At 39.6% G+C, this 27,815-nt stretch overlaps 1 protein-coding gene across 2 annotated transcripts; it reads right to left on the reverse strand.

Annotated features, from left to right (window-relative positions):
- Positions 1-1,258: 1,258 nt before the first annotated feature.
- On the reverse strand, positions 1,259-27,243 carry LOC134811198 (uncharacterized). 2 transcript variants are annotated; one of them, XM_063817955.1, is made up of 13 exons: positions 26,969-27,038; positions 26,697-26,801; positions 25,679-25,745; positions 9,490-9,605; positions 8,636-8,854; positions 7,444-7,582; positions 5,343-5,491; positions 4,848-5,106; positions 4,469-4,548; positions 4,237-4,351; positions 2,738-2,797; positions 2,264-2,604; positions 1,259-2,122 (listed from the first exon to the last, which is right to left on the reverse strand). In XM_063817955.1, exons 4-13 carry the CDS (start codon positions 9,601-9,603, stop codon positions 1,922-1,924), a joined length of 1,677 nt encoding a protein of 558 aa, XP_063674025.1. In that variant the 5' UTR covers positions 9,604-9,605; positions 25,679-25,745; positions 26,697-26,801; positions 26,969-27,038; the 3' UTR covers positions 1,259-1,921. The 2 variants fall into 2 exon arrangements, with proteins under 2 accessions (XP_063674025.1, XP_063674024.1); XM_063817954.1 differs by lacking the exons at positions 26,697-26,801; positions 26,969-27,038 and adding an exon at positions 27,131-27,243.
- Between the last annotated feature and the right edge of the window lie 572 nt (positions 27,244-27,815).

Here is a 27,815-nt window from a genome sequence, read left to right on the forward strand (position 1 = left end):
TGATTTTGCAATTTTATTCGGGATTTTGACTCCCAGTACCTCAATTTGGTTTCATACCATCATCAATTAACTGACTAATTGGTTTCTGGGCAAAAAGTTCATCCAATCTGTCAAATTTGTGTTCAGAAACTTTCATATTCGAAAATGGGACAGTATTTTGAAAATACAACTTTTGGTTTTGTTAAGTTTTCTGCTGTGGGCTTCCTCCGACCGAAATCAAACTTCCAGCACCTCAATAGTGTTATTTGCCATCTATAGTTGACTTACTAATTGGTTGCAGGTGAAATAATCAATAAAAACTGTAAAATTTCGGTCCTGGAAATTTCATCTTTAAAAACTGAAAATGGGACAGAGATTGGGACAATATGATTTTGCAATTTTATTAGGGATTTTGACTCCCATTACCTCAATTTGGTTTCATACCATCATCAATTAACTGACTAATTGGTTTCTGGGCAAAAAGTTCATCCAATCTGTCAAATTGTGTTCAGAAAATTTCATATTTGAAAATGGGACAGAATTTTTAAGGAAAATCCTAGACATACAACAGATTGAAGGAGTGCAGTGTTCTTTCACCTCAATGATTTGGGTTGTTTAACATTGTGAAGTATTGGTAGCGGCTCAAAGCATTCCTTCATTCTTAAATCGTTCCCAGATAACCCATCAGGCATCAGCGAGCAACTACAGCTGCCCAAATGAAAATTCTTTGCTGGATTGGAGTATGAACAAGGAAGCAGCAATGCTACAAGGGCGGTCGAACTATTCGATGACCCAGTAGATGACTATATTACACTTCCTGGAATCATGGATATATATGAGACTGGAAGCGCGTTTTTACGGCTGTGCCTGTACAAGTTCATTGACAGCTAAATTTGTCTGATATACCAATTTTCCATCACGTTATGAGGTGGACCTTTTGGTTTTTGGTCCAAACACTAACATAATTTGTCTACACAATAAAATAAGATAAATTTTTTGATAATTCAAAATAAACAGATCTACTCTAAGAGTAGCAAATCTTGATTAACAACGAATTCAGCATTAATGAACAGCAAAACTTGAATTTATGTTCTGGTATTTGATGAGTGTGTAAAACAGGATGGTTGCGTTGACCTTAAATGAATTTGAAGGTCAGAAACCACCAGTCAAGGTCAAAACCGCTCAGGCTTAATTTTAATTAATTATAAAGTCTGCTATAAGGAGCAAAATCCCAGATTATGCTCACGAGTTTCTAAAACTATCAAGTTAATAAAAGTAACTAGTACCATTATTGTTGAAAACATATAATAAAAACAGAATGTCAGCTCAAAAAAGCGGAATTTGGAATAACGTTTAGCTCAATTATCAATTACCATCTATTAACAAAGATATTGTATAGCTACCATCAAGAAACGTTTCAGATGTTCAATCGCTCATGCAACTGATGGTTTGATATAATTTGGACTGTAAGTTGTATCATAACAACCACAATAATCTTGAGCTTAACAATGACATCCTAATTGAGAGTCTTTCAAACAGAGCAAATTTTAAATTCAAGGTCAGAAAACTGATTATAGTGCAAACAAATTGCCTGAGTAATTAATTAAACCAAATGTAATGAATAGCAAATTCTTTAAATCGTTAGATAGTAGTCAAAAGTTAGCACTAGATTCAAACATTTACATTATGATCCTATAACTATAAGTCGAAACAGATGTTAATCAACAATTATAAACCAAAGTCATGAGCTGTTTGGACATATTGATATAATGCTCTTCGTTTTACATTCAGAAAGAATTTTTACAAAGATGAACTAATTAAGTTAACATTAAAACATAGAACGCTTTTACTTTCTTATCTTCTTCTCGACCCGCCTCAATATCTCCAGGACTCTCAGAGTCACTTCAACATCCCTACTACAGGGAACAGTTCAAACAGCAGCTCAAATAGTAGCTCCAACCATTTGGTTCATGCTCATGACGTTCTGAGAGATAGCAGAAGTCAGGGTAGCTGACATGACAGACGAGGGAGGTGAGCTCATGAGACCGGGAGCTGGGGGTGAGGAGAGGAGGGAGGGGAGAGTGGGACTCACTCTGGGTCTGGAGCCAACCTTTATTGGGGAACTGGTCGCTGTGTAGTGGCCCTGTGTGCAAATATGGGAGTTAGTTTCAGGAGCTTAAAATAGCGGAGTCAATTATGTAATGAATCATTTAAAGTGAGAATTTTCCAAGAATTAAAATGACGATCGTTGGGTTGGCAAATATTCAATCTTCAACCAACTCACAAATTGTATGGGGGAGTGGGGAGGAGAGCGTTTGAAAGAAGGAGAAGTCTTGAAGCTCTTCACGTTATCAGAGGTGTACGCGTGAATGTTCTCAATGGAGGAGCTGTTGCTGTTAGCTCCGTTGTTCTCCATAGGTTGTCCTCGTCTCCGGCTGATGGCTCGTTTGTTTTGGAACCAGTAGACCACAGTGTGGAGACTCAGAGACAACTTCTTGCACAGTTCCAGTCGGGATTCTCTGTCCAGGTACTGGGATTTGCCGTATGCTTCCTCGAGGCCCTGAAGTTGCTTCTCTGTAAACACTGTCCTCCTCCTCCTCTTGAACGGAGGTGTCATCTCGTAATCTGAAAATATCCGTGTTACAGAACTTCTTGCACGGTCCTCACTATTTTCAAGAAGAAACGAGGTCAATTCAATTTCTCATTGGTTAAAATAAGTGCTTAAGTGCTCGTTTACATTGAACAAGGTGCAACTAACCGTTCATCAGCTCAGATCTATTATACAGACAATTCTTCGTTCCCATTAGGTGTTCGTTCACTGAAATTCAGACTGTTATTTAAAAATACCCACTTAACAAGTTAAGCTCTAATAGCCTTGGGTCCAAACTTTGGGACAATCTGTACTAATGGTTCCGCACTAATCTGTACTTTAAGGTTACGTTTTACTATTTAGAGATCATGTCTGCAGATAAACGGAGATTATCTATATCAACTGTTGTCCTCCGGCGGAGCTGGGGTGCTGGACAAGGCACACTAATGGACCACGTGACCATCTCTACAGATCTGTTAATGTACTAGTGGACTAGCGATACTACTATCAACCCCTACTATTTAGAATAAATTAACAATACCATAACTATAACCATTAGAGGTACTAAAGTAATAATAAAGGGTAGTGGGTGGCGGCGGGGACGGTTTGACGTAAATGAACTGGTTTATTAAATTAGTTATCGGAATTTTAGTGGGGATTGTTGGGACAGTGGTCCGCTAATGGCATAGCCGGCTACCCTTAAATAAATACTTAACTAGGACAATAAATGTGTTCACTGTATATCATCGAAACCATTAACCCAGCTTCTTTCGTCACGACCAGTAATGTTTTATTATTCTCATCACGTGATCTAATGCAACCAATCAGGAGACAGTATTTCATTCATCTGACCAATCAGAGTAGAGTATTTTATAACTAAGGGAGAGATGACAGAGCTCTGTACAAACAAGTATTGAAGGACTAATCTTTGCATACCAAGCGTTTAATGAGTATGTTTATATTCGCTAAGAGCCTGGGACTTTTGGATGGTTATTGCTTGCTACCAATCGTCCAGCCACCTGTCAACGGACCAGAACCGCAAATACACATATCATAGACCAGGATATCATGTGATACTCATGCAGCTACAATTATAATAGGTGTTAAATATGTTGAGAGTTTAATTATTTGCCAGGGAAATTAGGAACGGAGAGATGCATGGTGGATTATTATTTAGATTATTTAGATACTACAACACCTGATACAATCACTAGGAGAATAAAACAGAGGCCTAGTATGTTCTCTGAATATCTTTGCTATAGCAGCAAAAATAATAGACCAGCCCCTCCCACGAAGTGTAGCTGGTTTGTTGACAATAATGCAAGGGCCGGGTCGTTCACATATTACGTAACCACTGAGGGGAGGGAAGGCCGGGTTTCTAAATGATTACGCCAGGGGAGGTTTACAAATTGTACAACCTAGTGACTCAAAGTACGCATAAGTACGTTTCAGAGTCCGTATAATCGTTTATAAACACTAAAAGGATAACAACTAGATCTGGGGTCAGGGGATATGTGGAGGAGGCGGGAAGGAAGGGAGGGGATATGTGGAGGAGGCGGGAAGGAAGGGAGGGGATATGTGGAGGAGGCGGGAAGAAAGGGAGGGGATATGTGGAGGAGGCGGGAAGGAAGGGAGGGGATATGTGGAGGAGCCGTGAAGGTACTCACGGTTGTTGGAGTTAGAGTCAGGCTTGTTGTTCATGTGTTCATCTATCACACTGTCCACCAAACTCTCAATGTCAACTTCTCTGTTGACTGAGGAATCTGTCAAACCTCGCTTGCCCTGAATTTAGATTAAATCATTAACGGCTGTCCGATTTTCTAAGTACACAATGATATTCTGTTAAGGGATTGGCAAATTAGATACTTGTATTAATTGATTAATAATACCATAACTAACGTTGGAATGTCTCAGCATAGTCGGGATGTTAACTGGGGGACTTGATCCACTTCTTATATAGTTCATTCCGTTCAGAAAACCTGAAATAAAATAAGTATTTAAAAAATACTATACCTCATGTGTGATTTCACTACGTTCTACCCAATAGTCTACCTAAAAGTCTACTATAGTCTACCTAATAGTCTAATGCTACCAAATAGCCGAAAGGGGTTCGAAGTTCCCCTCAGCCTCCCACCCCTGTCATCCTATGCCGTTTATTTTAGCCCACATTAGTTTGGCAGGGATAGCACTTAAGATACTCGTTTCTATTAATTATGAAACTGTCTTAGGAAGTAAGAAGTTGACAGAAGACAGAAGACACCTCATACATATTACATACCTCCAACGTGAGGGAAAGTAGCAGAGGGTGAGGAGGTTGCTAGCAGAGGAGACGGAAGAGTGGTGGGAGTCAACATTCCACTGTTCCTCAAGCCATTAGAGTTCAAAGAACTCGAGTTCAAAGCACTGGTGTTGAGACTGGTGCTGACAAGTCCACCAGTACACAGTCCACCGGAGGTGAGCAGAGTTGGGGTTGGTTTCAGGACGCTGTTAGAGCTCACAATATTGTGTCCTCGACCTGCCTGCTTGTTCGCCAGTTGCTGAATATTGATGAGGGTTAGATGTTGCAAATATTTGAAAATATTCTTTGTGTAACGTAATAAGGACATACAGAAAAGGCATCATAATCATTCTCCCACGGTTATCGTCGCGAAAGATGAAAATATATCATCTTCTTTTATCAGAAGATTAACGAATTAGGAACAAGAACACTGAACACCACTCTTTAATGACTAAACTAATCATCAGACTGCACCGACGCCGCCTTATTATTCACCTGATTGATATGGTTGAGAAGTGAAGCGTTGGTAGCCGAGTTGAGACTCTGACGATTGATCATGTCAAGCAATAAGGCGTACGACGTGAGTGGTAGAGAGTTCATGAGTCCCGGCTGGAACAGGGACATCAGAGAATCGTTACCTTCACCTAGAACAATATCAGTTGGTTAATTTATTAATGTAACTAAGAACTGTAATGAAGGGAAGCATACAGACTGGTCTATTTGTTGAAACAAAATTTGTAATAAAATTTGAGATTGATTGATTGTAAACCGAGACGATGCCCGGCTGGTTCTAATGACCAATTTTAATCTTAACAAATATATAATAAATATAGTTATAATCCCTCACGAGGGCACTGTACTCTTAATAGGAAAATGCCACATTGTGTAGATCAGCACTTAACGACGGAATTTAAACCTCATCTGACAAATATTGCGAAAACTTAAAGTTTTGTATGCTCCAACGGCCAGAAAGAATAACTCGACAAATAAAATTGTTTATCACAATGGGACGAGTCCCCATCCCCTTACAAACATTATCGTCCCTAATATAACAGCAAGACATTTATTGAAAAAATACACTCTAGTAAAAGCCATCACTCTCTCACTGATTTTTCTTCAGTATGAATTGTCCCTTCTTTGATACAGTGGTGGTTGTTTGGCTCAGCGTTCTTCTTCTTTTGCAACTTTTGAACAAGAAGTCTAACTCTATGCTTAACTCGATCCTCCAATGAGCGGCCTAGACTAATGAAGACTGAGCTAAACTTCGCTGATTGTCGCAGCTTTCGAGATTGACTGAGTATATGATAGGCTGTACTGGAACTGGAACTGGACAGACTAATCGGCCAGTCAAGGTTACTCTGTCACAGAGTAACCTTGACTGGCCGATTAGTCTTATCCTTCAACTTGCCAGCTCTACTGAGCTCCATTGCTGGTTTCAGTCCAATCTCCTCAAATATGTCTCCGACAGTTCTGTTCAAGTGTTTACTGGAATCTTCAGGCAAACCGAAAATCATGATATTTTTGCTCCGGTCTTCTGCTTGCACCACAGACTTGACGACTTCTTTGATCCTTCAAAGTCTCGGGGGTAACTGAACTTTCAGGTTGACAAACCATGATTTTTTCCTGAACTGCATCGCTGTACGATTTAAACTGACTTTCAACCGTGTCTTTAACGACGGTCCTGCAACTGTTTCTGCAACTGTTTCTCTTTGCAGTTAATTATTGATTCCTGAGCGCTGATAACCAATTTCTGATTCTCAATCAACTGATTCTTGGTTGAGCTTAGACCGATTTTCATCTGCTTTAACTTGTCATTTTGAGAGCGAACCAAATGAAACGATTCTGCCAGAAACGCTGCAAACTTTTCTTTCTCCTTTAATGACCTTTGAAGCAAAAAATTCTTGAACAGTACAGACGTCATGTCAACTGGTGCTTCACAACCGAACTGATTCATAGATTTTGCCATCCGAGCCTCAATTTTAAACATAATACTGTCAATCTCCGTGTCGTCCACAGCTGCTATGATGTAAGGCTAAGCTACAAGGTGAGAGGCACAATATCTCGCCGTTAAACAAGGCGAGATAAGAAAGCAGATAAGAGAGCGAATTAAACAAACGTATGCTATTACTGTAGGGCTGAACTAATGAGGAGTGGAATTTTGTCAATTCATTACGTATAACTAGATATAAGAAACTATCGGACTATGATGTATGGGGACTTGGTTTGTAATATATGTAATATTAACAGGAACTATTTTATTTTCAGTAAATGAATCATTTCGAAATCGTTTTCCTAGTTATTGACAAGTAGTTAACAAGCCAAGATGATCAAAGAGATTCTATCTAAAAGATTAAATACTTATATTGCAGATTGTAACATCTTAAAATAAACTATTGCACACACAACTGGCACCAACAACGGAACCAACGCGAAAGCGCCATAGTTAAATAGTAAACGAAAACGGGAGAATAACAAGACTTTGACACACACGAAGTCGAAACTCGAAGAAGGCCTGGGGGCAGTTATTAAGTTGTACTTGTTACTTCAAATCGTATTTTTAAACAGAAGGGACTGATGTTATTAAACTTTAACTAACCTAGTCCACGAAGTAGTTCACCGTTGGGTTGATCCTTGTTGATGACATTCTCGTGTAAAGACTGAGACTGGAGAGCTTTTATCTGGGTCTGGAGAATGGACTCAGGAGAGGGCAGTACAGCGCTGCACCTGGTAGGGCTCTGAGGAAATGTTGACGGGTCATGATAACGCTGCCTTCTCGGTGTAACCGGTCTGAATGCTCTGTCAGTCCTGATATTGTCGATCTGTCGTGGTGAGTCTTGGTGCCAGGTAACATTGTTAGGATCTCTGGTAGTAAGGCGAGACCGTGGTGTGACAGGTCTGAAAGATCTGTCTCCATGTTTAGAAGGAAGTTCCCTCCACAAGTGGGATCTGTAAAACCTGTTTGTGTCCAGAAGATGTGATCTGATTGGGTCACTATCAGATGGTTTCACTGAACTGTTCCTTTCTTTTTCTCTCGCTTTTCTGGTACCAAACACTGACTCACTGGACTTGCTATAAATTCCTTTTTGAACTGTATGCGGTCCTATTTTTGCATCAGCTTTATGTAATCCTCCATTTCTACTGATCTGGGTTCCCATGTTCACACTTGGTTGGGTCCTATGATCCTCACTTTTCTTAATCCCTCTTTTCTCACTCTCACTCGCAACAGTATTGTCAGTTTCTATACTCTCAATTGTTTTAGTCCCTCTACTGCTAGTCAGTTGTCTCTCTCTGTTCTCAACATAGTTACTCTCTCTACCTTCCCGCTGCCTCTTAACAGGTCGAGAAAACGCACCATTTGGTGTAGCACTAAGGTCTTGTCGTGTCAGTTCATTGGGACCCATGGGATGGGAGTTTGAGGTTTGTATGTCATTTCGTGTGTCCAAATGTGATGACTGCGATGATCTTATGACAGGTTTCTGTGAAAAATGATTAACTTGTCAGATGTTGTACGAGGCAGCTCTGCTAATTGCAAACTTTGACAATTCATAATTTAAACGTAACTTGTCTGTTGGGCACGAGAGAGGTTAAATGTTTCATTTGTTTGTCATGAACAGTAATTCCATGTCAAGTCGGTTTGTTACAATTTCCAATGATCAAATCTACAACCGTAAGTTCACAGATTGATTAACAATACTGTCAGACCAGACAGGTCTCTTAAAAGAGGTGCTGTCTAAAAGCACTACAGACCCCCGGGTAATGAAGCTAAAGTTATGAATGAAGACAGTTACCTGGCGGAGCTGCTGAAGAGCCTTTGCTGCCATGAAAGCAGCCTGGTCAGCCTGCGAAGAAGGAGGTGACGTACTGCCAGCTCTCTGCTTTATTGGAGACGGTCTGATAATGTGGGGTGTTATCAGTGGGGTCCTGGCTGAGGTCATGGGAACGGGTGCGTCCTCATACTGGCACCCTGCATCTCTAGTCAGGGGAGTCACTTGCGCTCCTCTACAAACCTGGGGTCATGTTAGGGTTACTAAGATGCTAGGTTAGTCCAGGTATTTCTCTGTAAAACACTGTGCCTATTTGGTGGCTGGGTTTGAACAATAAATACTCGCATTCCAGGTTGTCTCAAACAGAGCGGATGCATGGAGACCCTGTTTAATACGAAAATCCGGGGGTGTAAGTTGTCTGTTGCTTCATTTAACACTTGTTCAGCAATCAACGGACATGGTTAAAGAGACACGGTTAATCTGACCACTGTTGTAACCTTATTGTCTTACCTAATCTGTGTTTAAACAGTGGATTGAAATCATGATGGTATTAAAGTATCGATATGATAATTTCAACTGGGATAATCGATTATTCGTCTGACTATCGATTGAACGTTGGTCAAGATCAATGGAACACATTGGTACAGATAACTGATAAAGCTATGATTGATATTTCTCTCCAGGGCGAATAGTAAAGAAATAATCTCTACTGCACTGTTGAAGCAAACTTCTCGATCAGACTGAAGATAATTTTGCATTGTACCACACAAGAAACAAAAACAGACTAAAGAACAGACGCACAAAACAAAAGCCCAAGAAAATAACACACAGAAAAAATACGCACAAAAGTGGCACACGTAAAATAGTCCCCGACTTACAGTATCGGAAGCAGCCTGTATTCCACACTCCGAGGTAACAGTTGAGTCCATCATGTCTGCGTTGTGGAACTCTGTAGTCTGTGCGGGTACTGAGCTCTCCATCATCATGTGCATCCCTACAAGACAAGTGTGTTAAGCGAGAGTGGGAGTGAAAGTGAATGTCGTGGTAGAAATCGTGGTTGAGTTTAGTAGTTATGTACGTTTGTTAGTTAAGTTGTTTAGTTTAGTAGTTGCGTGGGTTAAGTGTCTTAGCTGATCGACTTAGTTAAGTAACTTAGTTAAATAGCAGAAACGGAATCGCCATAAAATCACCGTCACAGTAACCAAACTACCGAAGTGACTAAAAAACTTTCGCGGAAATTCGCCGTAATTTGATAACATGCTTTTGGGACAAAAAGTTAGTAACGTCACGCTATGGTTTAACTGTTCAAGTACGAATTTAACAATCTTTGAGGGATATTAGGTTAGGTTGTAAACAGCAAGTTACCTAGATATCCAATTTAATGTCACACTCAACAAAGCCACTTATAGATGTAATCATCATCATATCAATGGAACTTTATTGAGCAGTTGCAAAGGAAAAAGATCATAAGCTTATATATTTATCAATCTTGTGAAAATCTAACTTTTACCCATGCAGTTGAGCATGGTTCATTTTCATTTAAACGATCCAACACCTCTCTCGACAAGCGATTTAACTAACCTTAACAACATTGATCGATTTAGGGATTCAAATGTCAATCAGGACTTAACGGGCCCATAGCAAATTCTAGGAAAGCTTAAAATTAAAACCTTGACCAATAATACAGGCCAATAACAACCCTCATTCACCTTGATCTTGGATCAAAGACACGTGCGACAAGACACAATCAGTGAGCACGTCAGAAAATATAATTCGAACACGAATCTTGTTTTATCAACAATAATGATCATGTCAACTGCTTGATGGGAAGATCAGCTCAGTGTGATTTAAACGAGGCGGTTAACCTGCAAACAGGGCGGTGTGAGAGGGAGCGTGAGAAACGAGACATGCATGCCCCGGGATTTCTAATTAATGACAAGGGCTTTACAAAGTAAACAACTTAAGGGGCCGCCATAGCTCGCGGATAAACACCAAACACAAGCAATTACCTTAATAACATCAGCCCTCCAATCATAGAGGATATGTCGGATCGCGTGATTAGCAGCAACCAATGAGGAGCAAGCAGGAGTCACGTGATCAGGGAACCCTATAAGGTGAGTTAACAATTCCAGTAGACGAGAGCGAAGTGGTTATGTTACCGAGATGATGATCGTTCTACTGGAATACCCTGGCGGGTGTGTCCCCAAAACTCCAATCACCTCTTAACTTAAGTATGACAATAAGGTCCCAACTTGAAAATATTTCTCTGCTCCATTTAATCACTAAACTGATCATCAAAGCTTGCAACCTTAATCTAAACAATGAGGGCAATTTCATGGCCATCCGTACATCACTGCGATCAAATTCACACCAACGCCCACTCCCCATTTCACTCCTCACATCCCAGTTCTCCTGTCCCAACCCAAAGAGCTCCGGGTAACAAATTAATCTTGTACGAGAACTGAATACCCGGCCCCTCCAGCCAGTTGAGCGAGAACGTTATGATTACCGACGCCCGCTTGATGGGCTGTTTTTTGCAATCAGGGATTTTTAACGCCCGAGGTTAAAAAGTCACACGTAAGCTCCAGGTTTGAATCAGATGGGCTAGAGATTGAATTAAAGCAAGGATTCAGCAAATTCCACCACTGATTTCGAGGACAACGACGACAGAGGAGGGTGAAAATTTCATCCTATTAGCCTTTTTGCGACCTAGGACATTCGGTGGAAACCTCCTTGTTAATATTAGACGAACAAGGAGTCGTCACGTGCGTGCCCCGGACCAACAAATCACAAGTGGGCAAATTGCACGTGCAACTAGACAAATTGCACGTGCAACTAGACATCAGGCAAATCCGTGATTACTTTATCAGCTGAACATTATCGGGATTTTCTAAATTGGATTGCGCAGCAGAGCTCTTGGTAAATAAAACACCCTCAGTGGCCCCCGCGCCGGGTAAATAAAACAGCCTAATACGATAGTTGCTGTATTTGTAACTTATTAATCTTGGGCGGCAATGAGGCACTTTGAAAAGCAGGTGGGTATAAACACAAGGTGGAGAAAGCAGTCAGATGATGGTCAGTACGAGATCAGGAGAACAAGCAACTTTCTGTAAGCTCCCTCACTCTGAGGAGGGGCCTAGTAACAGTGGGAATAAAGGGGGCACGTAACAAAGGAGCACTTTATTCCATTAGCAGGGCAGTTGTTAGGCACCTTTAGCTGCCCTCACCTTCAATGAGCCCTAGAGCGGCAACCGAGATTCTTGGGCCATTAACAACGTGTCAGGCAGCCGACACTTGACAACTCCACCACTGACACGAATCAATTAGCTGCTCCATTGTACTAACTGGCATGTGAGGGGGTAACGCGCTCACGCGTCCCCATGACAACGAGGAACGGACACGTGACAAGCTCGCTGAGAACAGTAGCAGTTCCTTTTATATAGTCGAGTTAGAGTTTATCAGTGCAGCAGCATGTGTGCTGTGCAGTGTGCGTGTTGCTAGACTAGCAAACCGTTTAAATTTAATGAGGATTATTTTTAGAAACAAACTTATCAAGTAACTGATTCACAATAAAAGTAGAGGCAATCGAACTTGCCACAGGGTTTACTGTCAAAGACAAAGTGGTCGAATAATCATTAATCAAACAAAATACTAAATGGTAATTTAAACAAAAATCGCTTCCTCACCAACCTTTCAAGTTTGAATTGTCAGATATTTATTAACAAGATCACGAATCATTTAACGAAACACCACAAATAAATCTAATACCTAGCTATCGTCATTATATCTCCAATTTCCCTCAATTTAGGAACAAACACCTGGAGAGGGGTTAGAAGAAGTGGCTGGGGTATTAGCGGTTTGTAGGGGTCGTGCTGGTATCTCAATTATCAGGGGCAACCCCGCCACAAATTAGGACAAGCCACAACGCACGTGCTGATGTTGCCGTTATTACTTTCACATTTTAACCAGCCTCACTTTCATTTGTTTTGTACTAGCTGGGTGAATCAGCCGGTAAATTAACCACAGAGCCCTCATTGTGTGTGTTATAGAATATAGATAGCACTACTATAGTACTACTACTATCAACGCGGCACGAGTAAATTGGACGGTTAAAATAGAGCACATTGTAGAGGTCCTAGCTGCTATGGTTGTGATCATCTTGATCAGCAATTATATACTGTATAGGTTACGAATAGAGGTTACGACTATTCAAGTACTCATGGGTGGACAACTCGTTTAGCCATTTTTGGAAAGACAAGTACGCCACCAAGCACCAGGGTCACCTTTAAAATGCCCAAAAATACAGTAAATCAAATTTAAGGGGAAGAATTGAGATTCTAAGAAGGTCAATAGTTTTGAGAGGCTAAAACGATAAACGCCTTAGCATCCGCAGAAAGTAACCGCGTACAGAGTTTAAAAGTGAGTTTTATGGTCGCATTATAAGCGTTTACCGTCGGAGGGGTTAACGAATGAACTACACAACAACGTTTGATTTCATTTACACGGGTAGCGCAAAAGGTTTATAACACGACGAAAATTTGTATACGTTTTATAACCGATAAATATCATTGCAAGCAGTCGCAATTCCCTGCTTTAGTTACAAGTAAAATGCAACAACCTTTTAGTTTTGAGTTAGAATGGTAAACGACCTACCAATCACAAAGTCTGAAACTTTTGCCTCTGACGACAGAAGATGACATAAGATTTGATTTGATCTATCATGGGTAAAGCAGGGAATCTTATTAACTCGCAGCAAAATCCGAGCGCCACGAAACGCAGTTCTGGCAAACACGACCGTTCAGTTTTTATCTTGGTAAAACTGCAGAGTGCAGATTGGCATAATGAGCATTATTCATCCGTTTATCACTGTTATAAAGTTAGAATAGTGGTGAGGCAAGATTCGGTCCATATGTTATTATATTAACAAGTTTATTTCTCGATTAAACTATTAAAGTACATGATGTATCATGTCGTTAAGTCCTGGACTAGGAAGAAGTCTCCTGATGATATGAGATGCACCACTAGGGGGCGGGGTAATTTTTTTTCCTTTTTGGTCTTTGAGTTATAAATCACAGAGAATAATTTGTAGTTTAGGCTAACTTTTCATATAAAATTAGTCTCATTCAAAAATATTGAAATTTTATCAATTTATGGGCCAAACTGGATGAAAATTCATGTACGAGTTCAGAATTTGAGCTAGACTAATTTTGGGTAAATTAAACTTATTTTTACCATTAAATAATAATAACCTGTGAATAACAAAGGAAGAAGAAACATCGGAACAGTAGAAATATATTACAAGCAAAGCTGAATCATAACCAATTGTAGGGAAGACAAATTCGGTGCTGCAGTCAGAGCCTCGGTTGTTGCGTTAAATGCCGGTACAGTTTACGTTATAGTTAACAAGCCAACCTACAGGATAACTCATTAAACCCCTAATAAGGTTAACAGCCATTTAACCATCCCCCAGCTTATAGGGAGTTTAGAGGCAGCAGAGCTCGACCAGGAGACCACTAAACACTCCGGGGGAGAGAGAGAGAGAGAGAGACAGAATGGAGGGGGGGGAGAGAGAGAGAGAGAGGCCGGATCTTAGGGTGAATATTAAATAAGCTTGTTAGGAAAGCCATGGCCGGGAATGATCGCTTAGAGTCATAGTAGTAATAGTATGATATTGATTAATATGATGTGGTTCTGGTTTGAAGCTGTATGGGGTAACCAGCAAACCATTAACTCACAGAATCGGATCGAGATGCTTCCCGGCCTAATTGAGGCTGGTACTAAGCGAGGTACTGGAAGATTCCCGGAATTGAGAGTAAACTAAAAGGTAACACTTAGAGTACTCTAAATGGGTGTGTTATCCACATCTCTGTGATTAGATTCAATATTTAAATTTTATTTAGTTTCAATATGCAGTTATAATAATCAGCTGTGAGTGTGACGATATAACAGGGCCAGATTGTGCTGAACCTGGCCTTTGTGATTTTCTATTGGATGATCGCCATTGAGGTCAGTGACCATTTCCACTGGTAAGGTTGGTTAACTGAGAAGGCACACAAGCATAGATAGAAAAAATTGCCCATGATGAACTATTCCAAGAAAATGAAAATTATCGTTTCTCGAGAAGTTTTATACGGAAAATGCGATTAAAACTACCAAATGATGAAAATAAAACGCTCAGATTTAGTTAACAAAGTTAAACAGTTGTTAACAAACTAGGATGTGATAAACATTTGTTGGATCTTGTAGCAGCGTAATCGCAGTTAAATAAATGACAAGAAGTTTTAAAGATCAGAAGGAACTGTTATGAAATTTCTTTGTGACTTGTCAATTTCATAAGAATAACGCAAAGAATTCAAATGATTTATCAACAATATGTTTTATAAGGGTGATATCTGTCACACGAAGAGTAATTATTGAAATTAAATGATATTTTCAGAAAATATCAGCTACCTGTACTGACACAAAGTCGGCATTTAAAGTCTCCTCACGATAGGTGCGGTTATTATCAGCCGAATTTTCGTTATTCAAGGAAAACACTCAGTATGCGTTATTTTTAGTTGCGATAATTCTAGTTAACATTGCGTCATTTTACACACAAATAACGCGAGGGACGGCACAGCGCACTCTAAGTCAGATTCTGTGGGCCATGTTTCAGCTCCACACGTCACGATCTGTACGTTTATGAGAAATACTTAGTGGGAATAATGGAGAAAACAGGGAGAGTTGCATTGTGGTGAAGACAATAATACTGAGAGGTACCAGAGTAGGAACCAATAATAACGCTCTCTACAGTGAAGACAAGATGATTGGTGTTAGAGAGATTGAGAAGAACAATGAGACTCATCAGCCGCCAAGCTGAAGAAATCTAATAATGGGTAGTATAAAAGAATGGTTCATTGCAATAAAAACCAGGGTCAACAATAGCATACGAGAGTTCAATCCAGGTTGAGGAGGGATAATCGCTTAGATCAAACCGTTACTCAGCGAGAATATCAGGCGACTAACAAGCGAGCACCTCCAACACCCACGTGCTGCGACATAAAATCTCTGGGATCAGTCTCGGCCAATCAGCGGCGAGTACGGAAACAAGGCGACCAATCAGAGCACAGTTCAGGGTCACATGAGACGAGTTGAACAATTGTTTCTGGGATAGATAATCCGTAGCACAATGAGGCATGCTTTATAATAAGAGTGAGTATTATAACAAAGCAGGTAAAACAGAGCGGGCTTCTTCCCACCGGCCTGTGTTATCGACGCAGATCGTTCAAAAAATAGGACAATAGCTCTCACAACTCCCTAACTTCTCTTATTATAACTACTCCTATGTAGTTTCAGCATAATGTTTCTTTCAATTATATCCGGACAATAGCCGGCTGATATACCAAAACTTTTCTGAAAGGCAGGATTGAATCTACTTGATAGGTGCTTAGGATTAAAATGTCATGGGTCAAATTGAACATATTTGCGCCGATGTGGTATCCACCCACTGTCCATTGAAATTTCCAACACAAAAATGTTAGCAATTTTATCGACTAACACGGCGAACAGGCACTCATGGTTATTATTATTAAACTGTTATTGTGATGATACAAAATTTCACGACACAACCCACGTACGTTTAGCAATTTTCAAAGAAATTTTTGCAAACATGATGTAATCAAAATCTGTAGAAAAGATAAAATAAATTATTAACTCTTTATGGCAAGATTGTATTTGTATTGTTTGTATGGGACAGCCGAATCATGTATAGTTTTATACTTCATATTTTTCGTCCTCCCTGTTTTATTGCTCGATAAAACTATTTCTGTCAAAATGGTCTGAAATTTTAAATAATATTCCATAAAAAAGTAAAGCTTTAAGACATTCGAAAAATATTCATGACCTAAAGTTTCACAATAGTGATCTTGATCATTTTAAATCGCTCGACCTGGTTCAGACGCGCATCTTATTTGTTTGTGTGCATATATTTGTGTGCATCAAAGTTTTTGCACCTATTTTTTTTCAGAAATAGGGGCGCTTTTAATCCCGAATAACTTAACTCTTGTAATACAACAGCACTATAGATCGTTGAAACTCGTTGAAACTGTTCTAAATAAATTGAAAAATAGTCGATGCATTATAAACCATAGATACCCAATATTTTGTGCTGAATTAAAAGATCAGTCCTCGCAAATAATGTTGTAAGAACGTACTAATAATATCGTTGGATCACCCTTGCTGCTTGCGACCCTTAACAATCATTAATAATACAAGTGTTATAGCTCTCTGCTCTAACTCAAGCGATCTACGTAAGTTGAAACTTGCATAACGATTGTATCGTTAACAGCGGATACAACAGCTCATTCACTTTCCTAGAAACTCAGTTACTGTGTATTAATAGTATTACCGAGGAATTACAAAGTAAGTTTTTATTGAATTTTATTACATTCTGTTAGGCCCTCAGATAGTGAACTTTGGAATAGTTACTGCTGAATCGGTAAGCCGTTTGCATCTAATGCTTTCTCATATAGCATTGAAGTTGAACCCTGAGTAAGTATTGCTACTCGGCCATCGGGGCTATAATGGCGAAACAATGGAAAGAAAATACAAATGTAAAAAGTATCTGGAACGATTTAATAGTGAGGTCGGGAAGTACCAAAAAATATGAATAATTCGTTATCTGCTCGTTTAAAATTGAGGAAACTTATTTGAAAACTTCCACAAATCCTGGAATACAAATGCACGAAATAAAGAAAGTACGGATAACCAATCTGTGGTCCACAGTAAACGATCTCAAAATATCACCAAATAATACATTATAGAAACATGTACAAATATAATTAGCTCAGATCAAGCGGGTCTAGAAATAGAATAACGAGAGCTTGTTAAATTAACAGAGTCACGACATGAGCAGAGCGACCAGGAGAGAGAGCGGACTGTGGTAAAAGTAACATGGCAGTAATATCAACTAATAAACAATAAAATATCAACTTAACGCCAACTAAAACAACACTTCAACAGCTGATAACAACTATGAGCGAGGTACAAGTTCTGCTAGACCCAAGAAGTACTAGCGGTAACACGTTAGTCAGGACCGATCCACAATACGGGTGGACGAAGGTCGGTTACAGATCTGGGGAATAACAAGCAAGGTGTGGGAGGTATCGATATGTGTTCAAATAGCTTTGGTTAGCTGATGAACCAGAGAGAGATGCGGCTAAAGATATAATTTGATTTGCGATGGGTAAGAGTGGGGAGCTAACGAGATTAGTTAGCGGGCCTCTACCTCTCCAAGCAGGACTAGCCCGGGGCGGGGTGAGCTGAAACTTGTTGCCACTAAACAAATAGCACTGATCTGGCACAAAGTTACAGTGTGTCACAAATATATCGCATAACAGCTTTATTCGGAACGTAGAGGACTGCCCGGCGTGATTGGCCGGGGGGAGGGCGTGGGGTCACGTGACCCTGGATCAAGCCCCGGAGTGGAGCAGGGGGAACTGGGGGTGATCCATCTGAAGTACTCCGTCTCACTTACAAGCGATCTTCTACACGGGACATGATCAAATGAGCAGTAATTATCAATTACCCCCATTCCCGCGGAGGAGCACTATAAAAGAAACGATCCCCACCTCTACAAGTATCACATCGTCAAGCACAAAACATCCCACCAGCCATTACCTAACACACCACGTGACTCTCCAACACGTAGCGTTCCTCCCCGCTCATTGGCCCGACCAAAGTGGCAAGCTCTCCCATTGGTGGAGGAGTTATGTTGGAGTAGAGGGAGCTTGTCATGCACCCTAACTCGAGTAACAAGGACCGCCTTGTTAGGTGCTTGTACGACTAAATTGACACGTGTAGCTCGCGCATGATCACGTGCGATATAGCTGGTCACGTGGGTGGGGTCAGCCAGCAGCTAATAGGCGTTCTTTAGACGGGTCTGATTGCGGTGGAACGTCCTACCAATTACTTGCTTGATTCGAGCATTAGCAGATTGGTAAACTGCTCCACCAACTCCTACGCCAGCTGGCTTTTTTGAAAGTAATAATTTGATTGAAATTAAGAAATTAGGGAAGGATGGAAGATAAAGGAGCGTTACGATCAATTAATGTGCCACTTTGACAGTGTGATAGCCTGGCCGGTCTATCATTCTAACAACAAGCAGTATAGGAGGAGGGACCCTGGTCATTATCTCTAAGCTGTAATCTAACAACAAGCAGGAGGGAGTTAGAGGTCTGATCATGATCTCAACAACAACAACAACAACAACTAGCAGAAACAACCGCTCACAATAATAAAGTGACTGTTGGGGGTGGTGACTGTTAGGGGTGGTGACTGTTGGGGGTGGTGACTGTTGGGGGTGGTGACTGTTACAGGTGGAGATGGTTCTACCAGTGAACTGGTACTAACTGTAATGAAGGATTGCTAGGTAGAGAGAGTAGAGTAAAGCAAACAACAGAGTTGTGTTATTGTAACAGTTCTGCACGGAGGAGTTAACAACTCACAGTTGTCTATGTAGCTCCTGTCTGTCCGCCGCGGTGTGTTGTTAAGATAACACTGAGCTATCTGTTTGTTTACTCCTACACGCTCTCCAGTGCCCACGTGCGCGCGGCACCTCATCCCTGATTGGCCCGGGGGAACAGGGCTGCATCGTGGTACTGTATATTGTGTTAAACGGTGGTTATGTATACAGTTAGCATTGACTGTGACTACAATAACAAAGGTTCATCATGATTCGGTGCTTTGGTTTTGTCCTTTCTAATTGGTGTCTGGTGATGAGGGAGGAAATGCTGAGAAGGTTGGGTAATAATGACCATAAAACGGAGGAGTCAGGGTGTGCTTTGGATATCTGTCAGTGGTTATTGACCAATTAATAATTATACGGCAGATTTATCATCGCAATAAACATTCGATACGAAATGTTTGAGGGGATGATGTAATCTACATCCTAATAGTAATGGTGGAAGAGTCCTAAACAATAAGAAAGTTCCAGATTTTTTCATTGCTCCATAAAAATTTACAATCAAATTTAACATTAACAGAGAAATTATCGCCATTAAGACATCCGCAGTGCATCATGAACTATAAATAACGACTGTTGCACACAAAAAGCAATGCCGTCACTCAGCGAAATATCTGCTTATCGTTCAAAGTTCCCAAGCGGCCTACCGGGGTGATGTCTACACTATACATACATCACCCAGACACTGTGGTACCCCCAGGATGGCGCCGTCTTGAAGCTTCTTTGTTCTTAAGAGGGCAGTATCTAATAAAGCTCCCAAACGAATGAATACTATGCCCTGTTCCTTTCTTCAGAGGGGCTTCAATACACGTGAAATATTTAACGGACGTGGCCTCAGATTAGGAAAAGTGAGCGCCCAAAAAGTCAAAATTCTTGGTCTTTCACCAACTTATTAGCAAAACCACCCGTTAAAAATGTATTCTTAGTTGTTATTAAAGAAATGTTTCTATACAAACTATGATTACTATATGATATAATTAAAGTAATATTTTCTGAATAGATTTGTTTTTTTGAGATGATTTAGTTGTTTGTTGCTGGATATTTTCATCCCACCCTTTAGAACCGCTCTGACATGGTTAGTACCTGACACCTGTGTCAGTTGCTAACCATATGGGCGGTATACAAGCACATTATTTCATTTCCAGTTACCCAATCACCTAGCAAAATGTTTATAATTTAGTATTTATATTTGCAATAAAACGATTTTTGCTAAATTTGTACAGGTCGGTTTCGATATTAAAACGATATAATCTCATATTTGGAGCGCCAAAACGATTATACTTAGCATCGATAAAATGTGGGAAAACAGAACCAATAGCGCTTAGTCAAACTCATTTATCGTTGAGACTGATGAAGAGAGGCACTGGACGATATAAAGTTGTTCGAGGGATTAAGCACGCATAAACTTCTTTGGAAAATGAAGTTACGTTATCAGAGTATGAGGGGAAGAGTTTGTTATACGGGGAACAGCAGGTTGTTTGTTTAGACGGTACACAACAATTGAGCAGTTAAGCAGTGCTTGCAACCCCGGTTGTTTGGAGCGAGTTTAATAAGATAACTTGTACTGGACCAATAGCAGGCCCCTATATCCTTAAACCTAACTCGATTAGATGTCCAGTCAGTGTACCCGGAGAATCCCTCACCTTGTCACCAAGGTAACTAACCCCTGTCTCCCGGCCAATGCACGTGGAACACACGGTCATATCACCAATCAGAGGGAAAGTTTACTGATCATGTGACCAACATCACTGCTAACACCGCGCAAACGGAAAAACTCTGCTGTCGGTTGTTATAATTGAATTTTTAATACCCCCTTTTTGCTGAAGACTGTATGCGTATGCTGGATAATGTTTGCTTATTGAATAACAACAAAAAGACCAGACAGCTCTAAACTCAATCAGCACATACATATAACGGGCAAGGTGGTAAGTTGAAGATGATGCTGCTAATCTAAAAAGTAAAATCAAGTATCGACCACTATAAATATAACACCAAAAAATGAGTGTAAGTTAAATCCTTATAGCCGGACTTCTACTTCTAGCCTACCCACAATTTAAATGGTTAGTCTGTAGCTTCATGATAATGAGAAAAAGGATGATGATTTATGCGTGCCCACACCATGAGACTCAATTGCAACACTCAACAGCAACTCAAACTCTGAACAATGAGGCGGTGAGCCTCCGAGATGAGTTGCCGCGCGCACGTGGGCACTGGAGAGCCTCCGAGAAGCAGAGTCCGAGTGATGATGGATGAGAAATGGGGAGAAGAATGGCTTGCTTTGCACGAGTTACTGGTCACGTGTCAGCCTCTCTCGAGATGAGAAGATAGTAAATAGAAGAAAAAAGCTCTCCCTTAACGCGTGTTTCAAAAAAGCAAGGAGAACTCGGAGCAGAACAATAAAACTAGATTATTATTAATAAGGAGGGGTTAAAAGATGCACCTTAGAAAGGTTCCATAGAGGGCATAATGAGTAGCATTGTGGAGCAGCAACATGTTAGAATCGCGCCCAAACAATGCGATTTAACTCATGAGAGCTTGTTTTGTCTTCCCGGCTTCCACGGCACGATAAGAAGACTCAGTTTGAGCTTATCAGAGCGCTATTTCTAGCACCTCGACTCTCAACCAGTCATAGCTCGAACTGACATTATATAAGCTGCCTGTAGGGGAGCCGCTCACAGACACCTTATCTCGCTGAGATACCAGATGGAGATTGGTCTTGCACCACTTAATCTGACAAACAGGCACTGTATTTTGTAGGAATTGGTAAAACAAGTACATTCCCCAATTTAATGTCACGTGAGACTATTTCATGACACATGGGACTATTTCATGACACGTGTGGTGTATGGAAAATACTTCCAAGCTCACGATATAATTTAATATTCTTCTCACAGAGTTACTTAGAAACTGAAACTAGAGTGAAGAAGAATCAGAAGGGGTGTTTGAATCCTCCTTTCATGTGCAAACAAACAATTACAGCAATACAAAAGACCCAGAGATAGCAAGAATCAGCGATTATTAAGCAATTTCCATGGCTGAGTTCAGCGAATATTAAATAGGTGCTAAATCAGCCAACAATTTTATATTTCTACCCTCAAATCCTCATTTTAGTCTACACCCATGTCACGTGACATAACGAATTGTTATTGAGATAACATGAGATGAGAGCTGTGTTCTTAAATTCTAATTCTTGACCCCATTCATTACAAAAAAGGCATGATCACATTTTATCGTTTTAGCTGCGCAAGGAGACCGCAAAACTTTTATTTAGCCCCCATACATTTTCATGAATCCCAAGATATGATATAACGGTCCTTGAGGGCTCTCAAACACGTTTATCATCTGACGGACATTAATATCTGACGGACAAACATAGTTGTGATATGTGAGCCGTGAGGGAATAACCCTTCTGTATCAAATTCATCAATATCTATGGATACGCTTCTGAATTTAACAGTTTTGTCAATGATATGACCTAATATCCCTTTTTCTATTGTTATAGAACTGACAAAAAAGGCCTGTACAAGATCCCTGAATATTATTATGAATACATTAAAATGAAAGGAAATGAAAGTTAAAGAAAGTGTGCCTTCGAAATATTTTTCATGTACATAAGCAATGAATTGACCGGTAGTTGACATACCATTGCACTGTGTACAAACCTTACAATCTTCACCGATCTGAATATTTGTTATATTAATAATCATATTATATTTGTTTTCACTGTCAGTTTTATGCCTTCATTCCCCGAATACGTGAAATTGGTGCTCTGAACGTTACGTGCCTTTGTTTTGATATTTAGTAAATGAACAATCAGCGGTTACCTAAATTGAATAGGTAGATCTCGCATTCTACCTATTTCCCTCTCTCATGCTTAGGGCAAAAGAGTACTGTCAACCACTAAATCATAAATACAACAACAAAAGACTATCGAAGATGAAATATCAGCAAAAGTCACCTCAGAAACCGTCTAAAATGCAATATTCCGAAAAAACAAGAGTGTTATGATATAATGGGAACAGTCTCTGTAGACAAACCAGTTACCAGACAGCTAACACGAGGCATAACACGTGACACACCAGATGCTATAACAACGTGTGGTCACGTGAACAGTTGTTATGACAACGTGACCGCTGAGCCGCGGTAGACAACAAGTGAAGACAGTGTTAGGTCTCCAGCTAATCTCAATAGCATAACACAGTCCAATGTTACGATGCCTAATGTAGAAGCTAGTTCTGAGTACCTAGCTAGCCTCAGTTCTGCTTTTAGCCAGATTATACAGTTATCTAACGATATAGCTCACATTGGATTTAGGTAACTTACAGGAAGAGTTAGATGTCATCTGTCACCCGAAGACGATTTGCAGCAAATGGTTTATCAACACAAAAGCAGTAGAATACCTTCAACGTTTCTTGTAGCAAACAATTTGAGTATGTCAACATGAACTCAAATCACTTAGATATTACAAGGTATTCCGTTACTTCACCCTCGTGACCCTCCTTGATTACAATTTAACCAATGATACAGCTAAATGAAACTATGCACGGCACGCGGAATTCAAAATCAACAAACCATGGACAAAACTTAAGACCGGATTAATTTTGAAATACGAAAAAGTTCTGCCTTCAAGTTTGTTGAACAAGAATTATTCCATTAATTCGAAAGAAAGCAGTCAGTCTGGTTGCTTGAAGACATTACAACCAAACAAATATAATGCCGCACAATGCCTTGTCAACATTGACAAACCCTTTAAACCATCTCATTAAACCATTTAATTCCAATCGTTATGTCAAAGCTTCGAAATCGTTAAACACACTATATTAGCATTCATTGAAATCATATTATAAATAATCATATCAAATAGAGAGATGTTACAAGTACTTTATATCAAATAGAGAGATGTTACAAGTACTTTATATCAAATAGAGAGATGTTACAAGTACTTTACATCAAATAGAGAGATGTTACAAGTACTTTATATCAAATAGAGAGATGTTACAAGTACTTTATATCAAATAGAGAGATGTTACAAGTACTTTATATCGAATAGAGAGATGTTACAAGTACTTTATATCAAATAGAGAGATGTTACAAGTACTTTATATCAAATAGAGAGATGTTACAAGTACTTTATATCAACTAGAGAGATGTCACAAGTACTTTATATCAAATAGAGAGATGTAACAAGTACTTCATATCTTTATATCAAATAGAGAGATGTTACAAGTACTTTATAAGTTTATATCACAATGTCATTAAAAGAGTCACAAAGCGGCTCCCGGAGTGCACCATTTAGCGGAGAGAAATATTAAAGTGACAACGAGGACCTCAGGGCAATTTACTGCCAATCAAAAGGTGAGCTTCCAATCCTTATGTCAAAGCTTTAAAATCGTTAAACACATTGTATAAGCATTCGTTGAGATGTCGAATAGTTAAAAGGCAATTTACTGCCGATCAAACGGTGAGCAAGTATGAAGTAGTAACAACATTACCTTTAACTATTAAATTAATTGTTAACCTTAGTTTAATGGTGGGTCGACGGTGATATTTCAATCGTTCTGACGATGATCGTACTTCGAATGCAGAACGTATAATACAGCATAACATAAAATTATAACTAAGGCCAAGGTGCAGAAAGCATTTCATTTCCGTCCCCTAGATTAAACAGAGAGCTACTTATTTCGTTTTATTTACTGCATAACCAACAAGGTGTGTCAGTACAAGTGGTCATAGTAACCATGGTAACCGAAGTTTAAAATTAGACGTGAAAACTACAGTGTGAGTGAGCAATTCACCCTGTAGATCGGCAATGATAGCGAATTTAAGGTGAAGAATTCTTCAAGTTTGCTCTTTAAATTGACCATTGTGAGGCAACAGTAAAACTGTACTGCTGTGGATCATGAAAATTCATCACACCTTTCGATCATGTACAGTGTACACATTGAGTTGAAACTGTAATTTAAAAAGTTGTTAATGGTAAAAAGGCTGGCTTTGAGCCTTTTTACAAATACAATTTAATTAACACAATTTCAGAATATATGAGTATGACGTAAAAATTACGATACGTGCTTTATCTATTGACCTTCATTAGGACGTTGACGTCACAGAGTCCATTCAGAGAAACAATCAGAAATTTTCTTGAAAGAATTTTTAGAGCGATTATTTTTACAGTACTATCGGATAACCTAGCTGGCGGGCTAGCTGCAGGAAGGTTTTACGCGCGCTAACAAGACTTATTAAGATAACATCAGAAAGTTACGACGATGCATAGAACACCCTTACCATGAGAAGACAAAAGTACTTGAAAGACTGAAGAATACAGTCCACAATCTCCACCTTGCTAACCTAGCCCACTCCACCTCGCAAGATTGGCTAAAATCAGGCGGAAGAGCATATCACGTGACATGGCAATTAAACTCGAAATATAGTGCTTAACTACCTCACGCCTTTAAGTATAACGACTCTATTCTACGGGCTGTGATTGGCAGACGACAGGGAGGTCCTGTTCTGTGATTGGACAAGAGGTTGGAGCTGGTGTGTGATTGGAGGAAATGTAAAGTACTAACCGCGGAGAATGAAGTAGGTGGGTTGTCACGTGGGCTCTGTTTTCGTAACCACAGTCCTCTTTACCACCTGAAATTGTACGAGTTATTGTAACTATGAGAGTTATCGTTGTCATGACAATGCGGTTCACACCAACGTATAATCCACAAATCAGGACTAAACGATTAAATTATTGGTCCGGCGATTACTTTTAATTGAACGATTAAGAACACGGATTACCCTCTGATAAGTGGTATAAAAGGACAAGGAGTGATTTTAGAAGTAGTTGCTTACTAAACTAAAGCCACAATTCGAAGAGACCGTCCGGAAAATTGTCGGAATATTAGCTTCGAACCAATTATTCAGGGATCGGTAAAATAAGAGGTATTGTGGCCGGTGACGTGAGTACCTGAACTCTCTAAACAATTTACTTATTTACTTTAGGTAGGATTACAAGTACAACCAGCAACTTCAGTTCTATATTGGAAGTTAAAGTTAAAAAGAAAACATTATCATTATAAATATATAAGGTGTAGTGAATGATGAGTTCAATCACAATAAGCCCAATCTTCGTCCATACTGATAACACCTTAAAAGGTTCCTTATCCTGGGTCCATGGTATACTAGGTTTGAAAAACATAGTGGTTTTAATTAAAGTTAAACAAGCTGCTATTAAAGCTGCTGATAACATGTTCTACATTTAAATATCCTGGGTGAGAGCTAGTCTTTATAGTAGTAAGTAGTAGTCCATCATATTATAGAACTATAGAAACTGGACTATGTGCAGTTTCGCGGAAGTTTATAGATACTGAGAAACCATCCTTTGAAAGTTTGAAACTATGTTGAAACTTAAGTACCGTGCCAGCTTAGTACCATGCCAATTAGTATTACAATAACTACTAAAAGACGTGTGGTGGAACGAACGTCCCTTTTATTTATTTGCTTTGTCATTGAAAAACCGTTAAATGATGCGTGCTAAATGGTCTCGTGACTAAGTGACTTCTATATATAGCTTTACCACGTGACTATTGTAGCACATACCATGTAGATTGTAGGTGCTATTCAACTGTCGTCACAGTTAGGTACAATAATGTGTATGTGTCACAAACGACAGCTCTGAACATTTATCCAAACTCCCGGTCTCATCTGTAAATTACACTTCTTTAAATCCAACTTCTCTCTTCAATGATCTTTTAAGTGAACTAAACAGTAAACCCATAACTGCGTTTTTAGTAATCGCAAAGATAAACTCCTTGTGTGAACAACGTACTCGGCGACTATCTATCTGGTAGTTTCCATCGTTCAGTGCCTACCTTAGTGTATACTTATAGTCATAGTAGAGCAGCCTGAGGTAACCAACAAATGTAGTAAACTTGGAAGTGTAAAGTGCTGCAATAATTTCCTGATCCTGATCACACATGCCTGTCTTGTGTATACAAGTACACTTACCTGCCCCATTATATTATAAAACTCACCACATATTTCCTCAGCTGCTTTTCTTTCCGTATATAATCGCTTGATAGCCATGTTGTCTTTTCTCTTCCTTTTCTCAATGCTGAGTTCAGGTTTGTCCATAATCTTCCTTCCTAGTATTTATGATTTAGTGTTGGTAAATCTTAGCGTTCGATGAGATAAGATGCACGTGGGTACCATGGTTACACTTACTATGGTTATTGGTTACTACTGGTGAGAGGCGTTCATTTGTTTTGGTACTGAGATTTGATTGGTCTAGCCGCTGATAGCTGTCCCAACAAAATTACGTGACTCTATATCTATCAGTGGTGGAGTTTATTTACTTGTTACTTGTTGAGGTAAAATCATGAATGCATCGGTTCGTCGTCTAGACACAATTTTACTGTTGGAGGACTTCGCCGCTTCGACGCGCTGCGCAAACTATCATTCTGACGAGATCGTTGCTCTGTTAATTTTCAGAGCAACGATCGGGAAGGGTTGACATCGTCAATCAAATTTTACCGGTAACATCCCTCAGCCATTGTATCAGCTTTTATCACAACTCTGAACGTATTGAAGGTCCAATATAACTGCTTGATATAAACCAGTATAACCTTGATATAAACCAGTTTTAACCTAGAATTGAGATTGATAAAGGAGATATTAATACTTAATAGTCTGCTTCGTAAGAAAAAGCAATATAGTTAT

The sequence above is a fragment of the Bolinopsis microptera genome, chromosome 2 (assembly GCF_026151205.1).
Source record: "Bolinopsis microptera isolate Bmic1 chromosome 2, MBARI_Bmic_1.0, whole genome shotgun sequence".
NCBI lineage: Eukaryota > Metazoa > Ctenophora > Tentaculata > Lobata > Bolinopsidae > Bolinopsis > Bolinopsis microptera.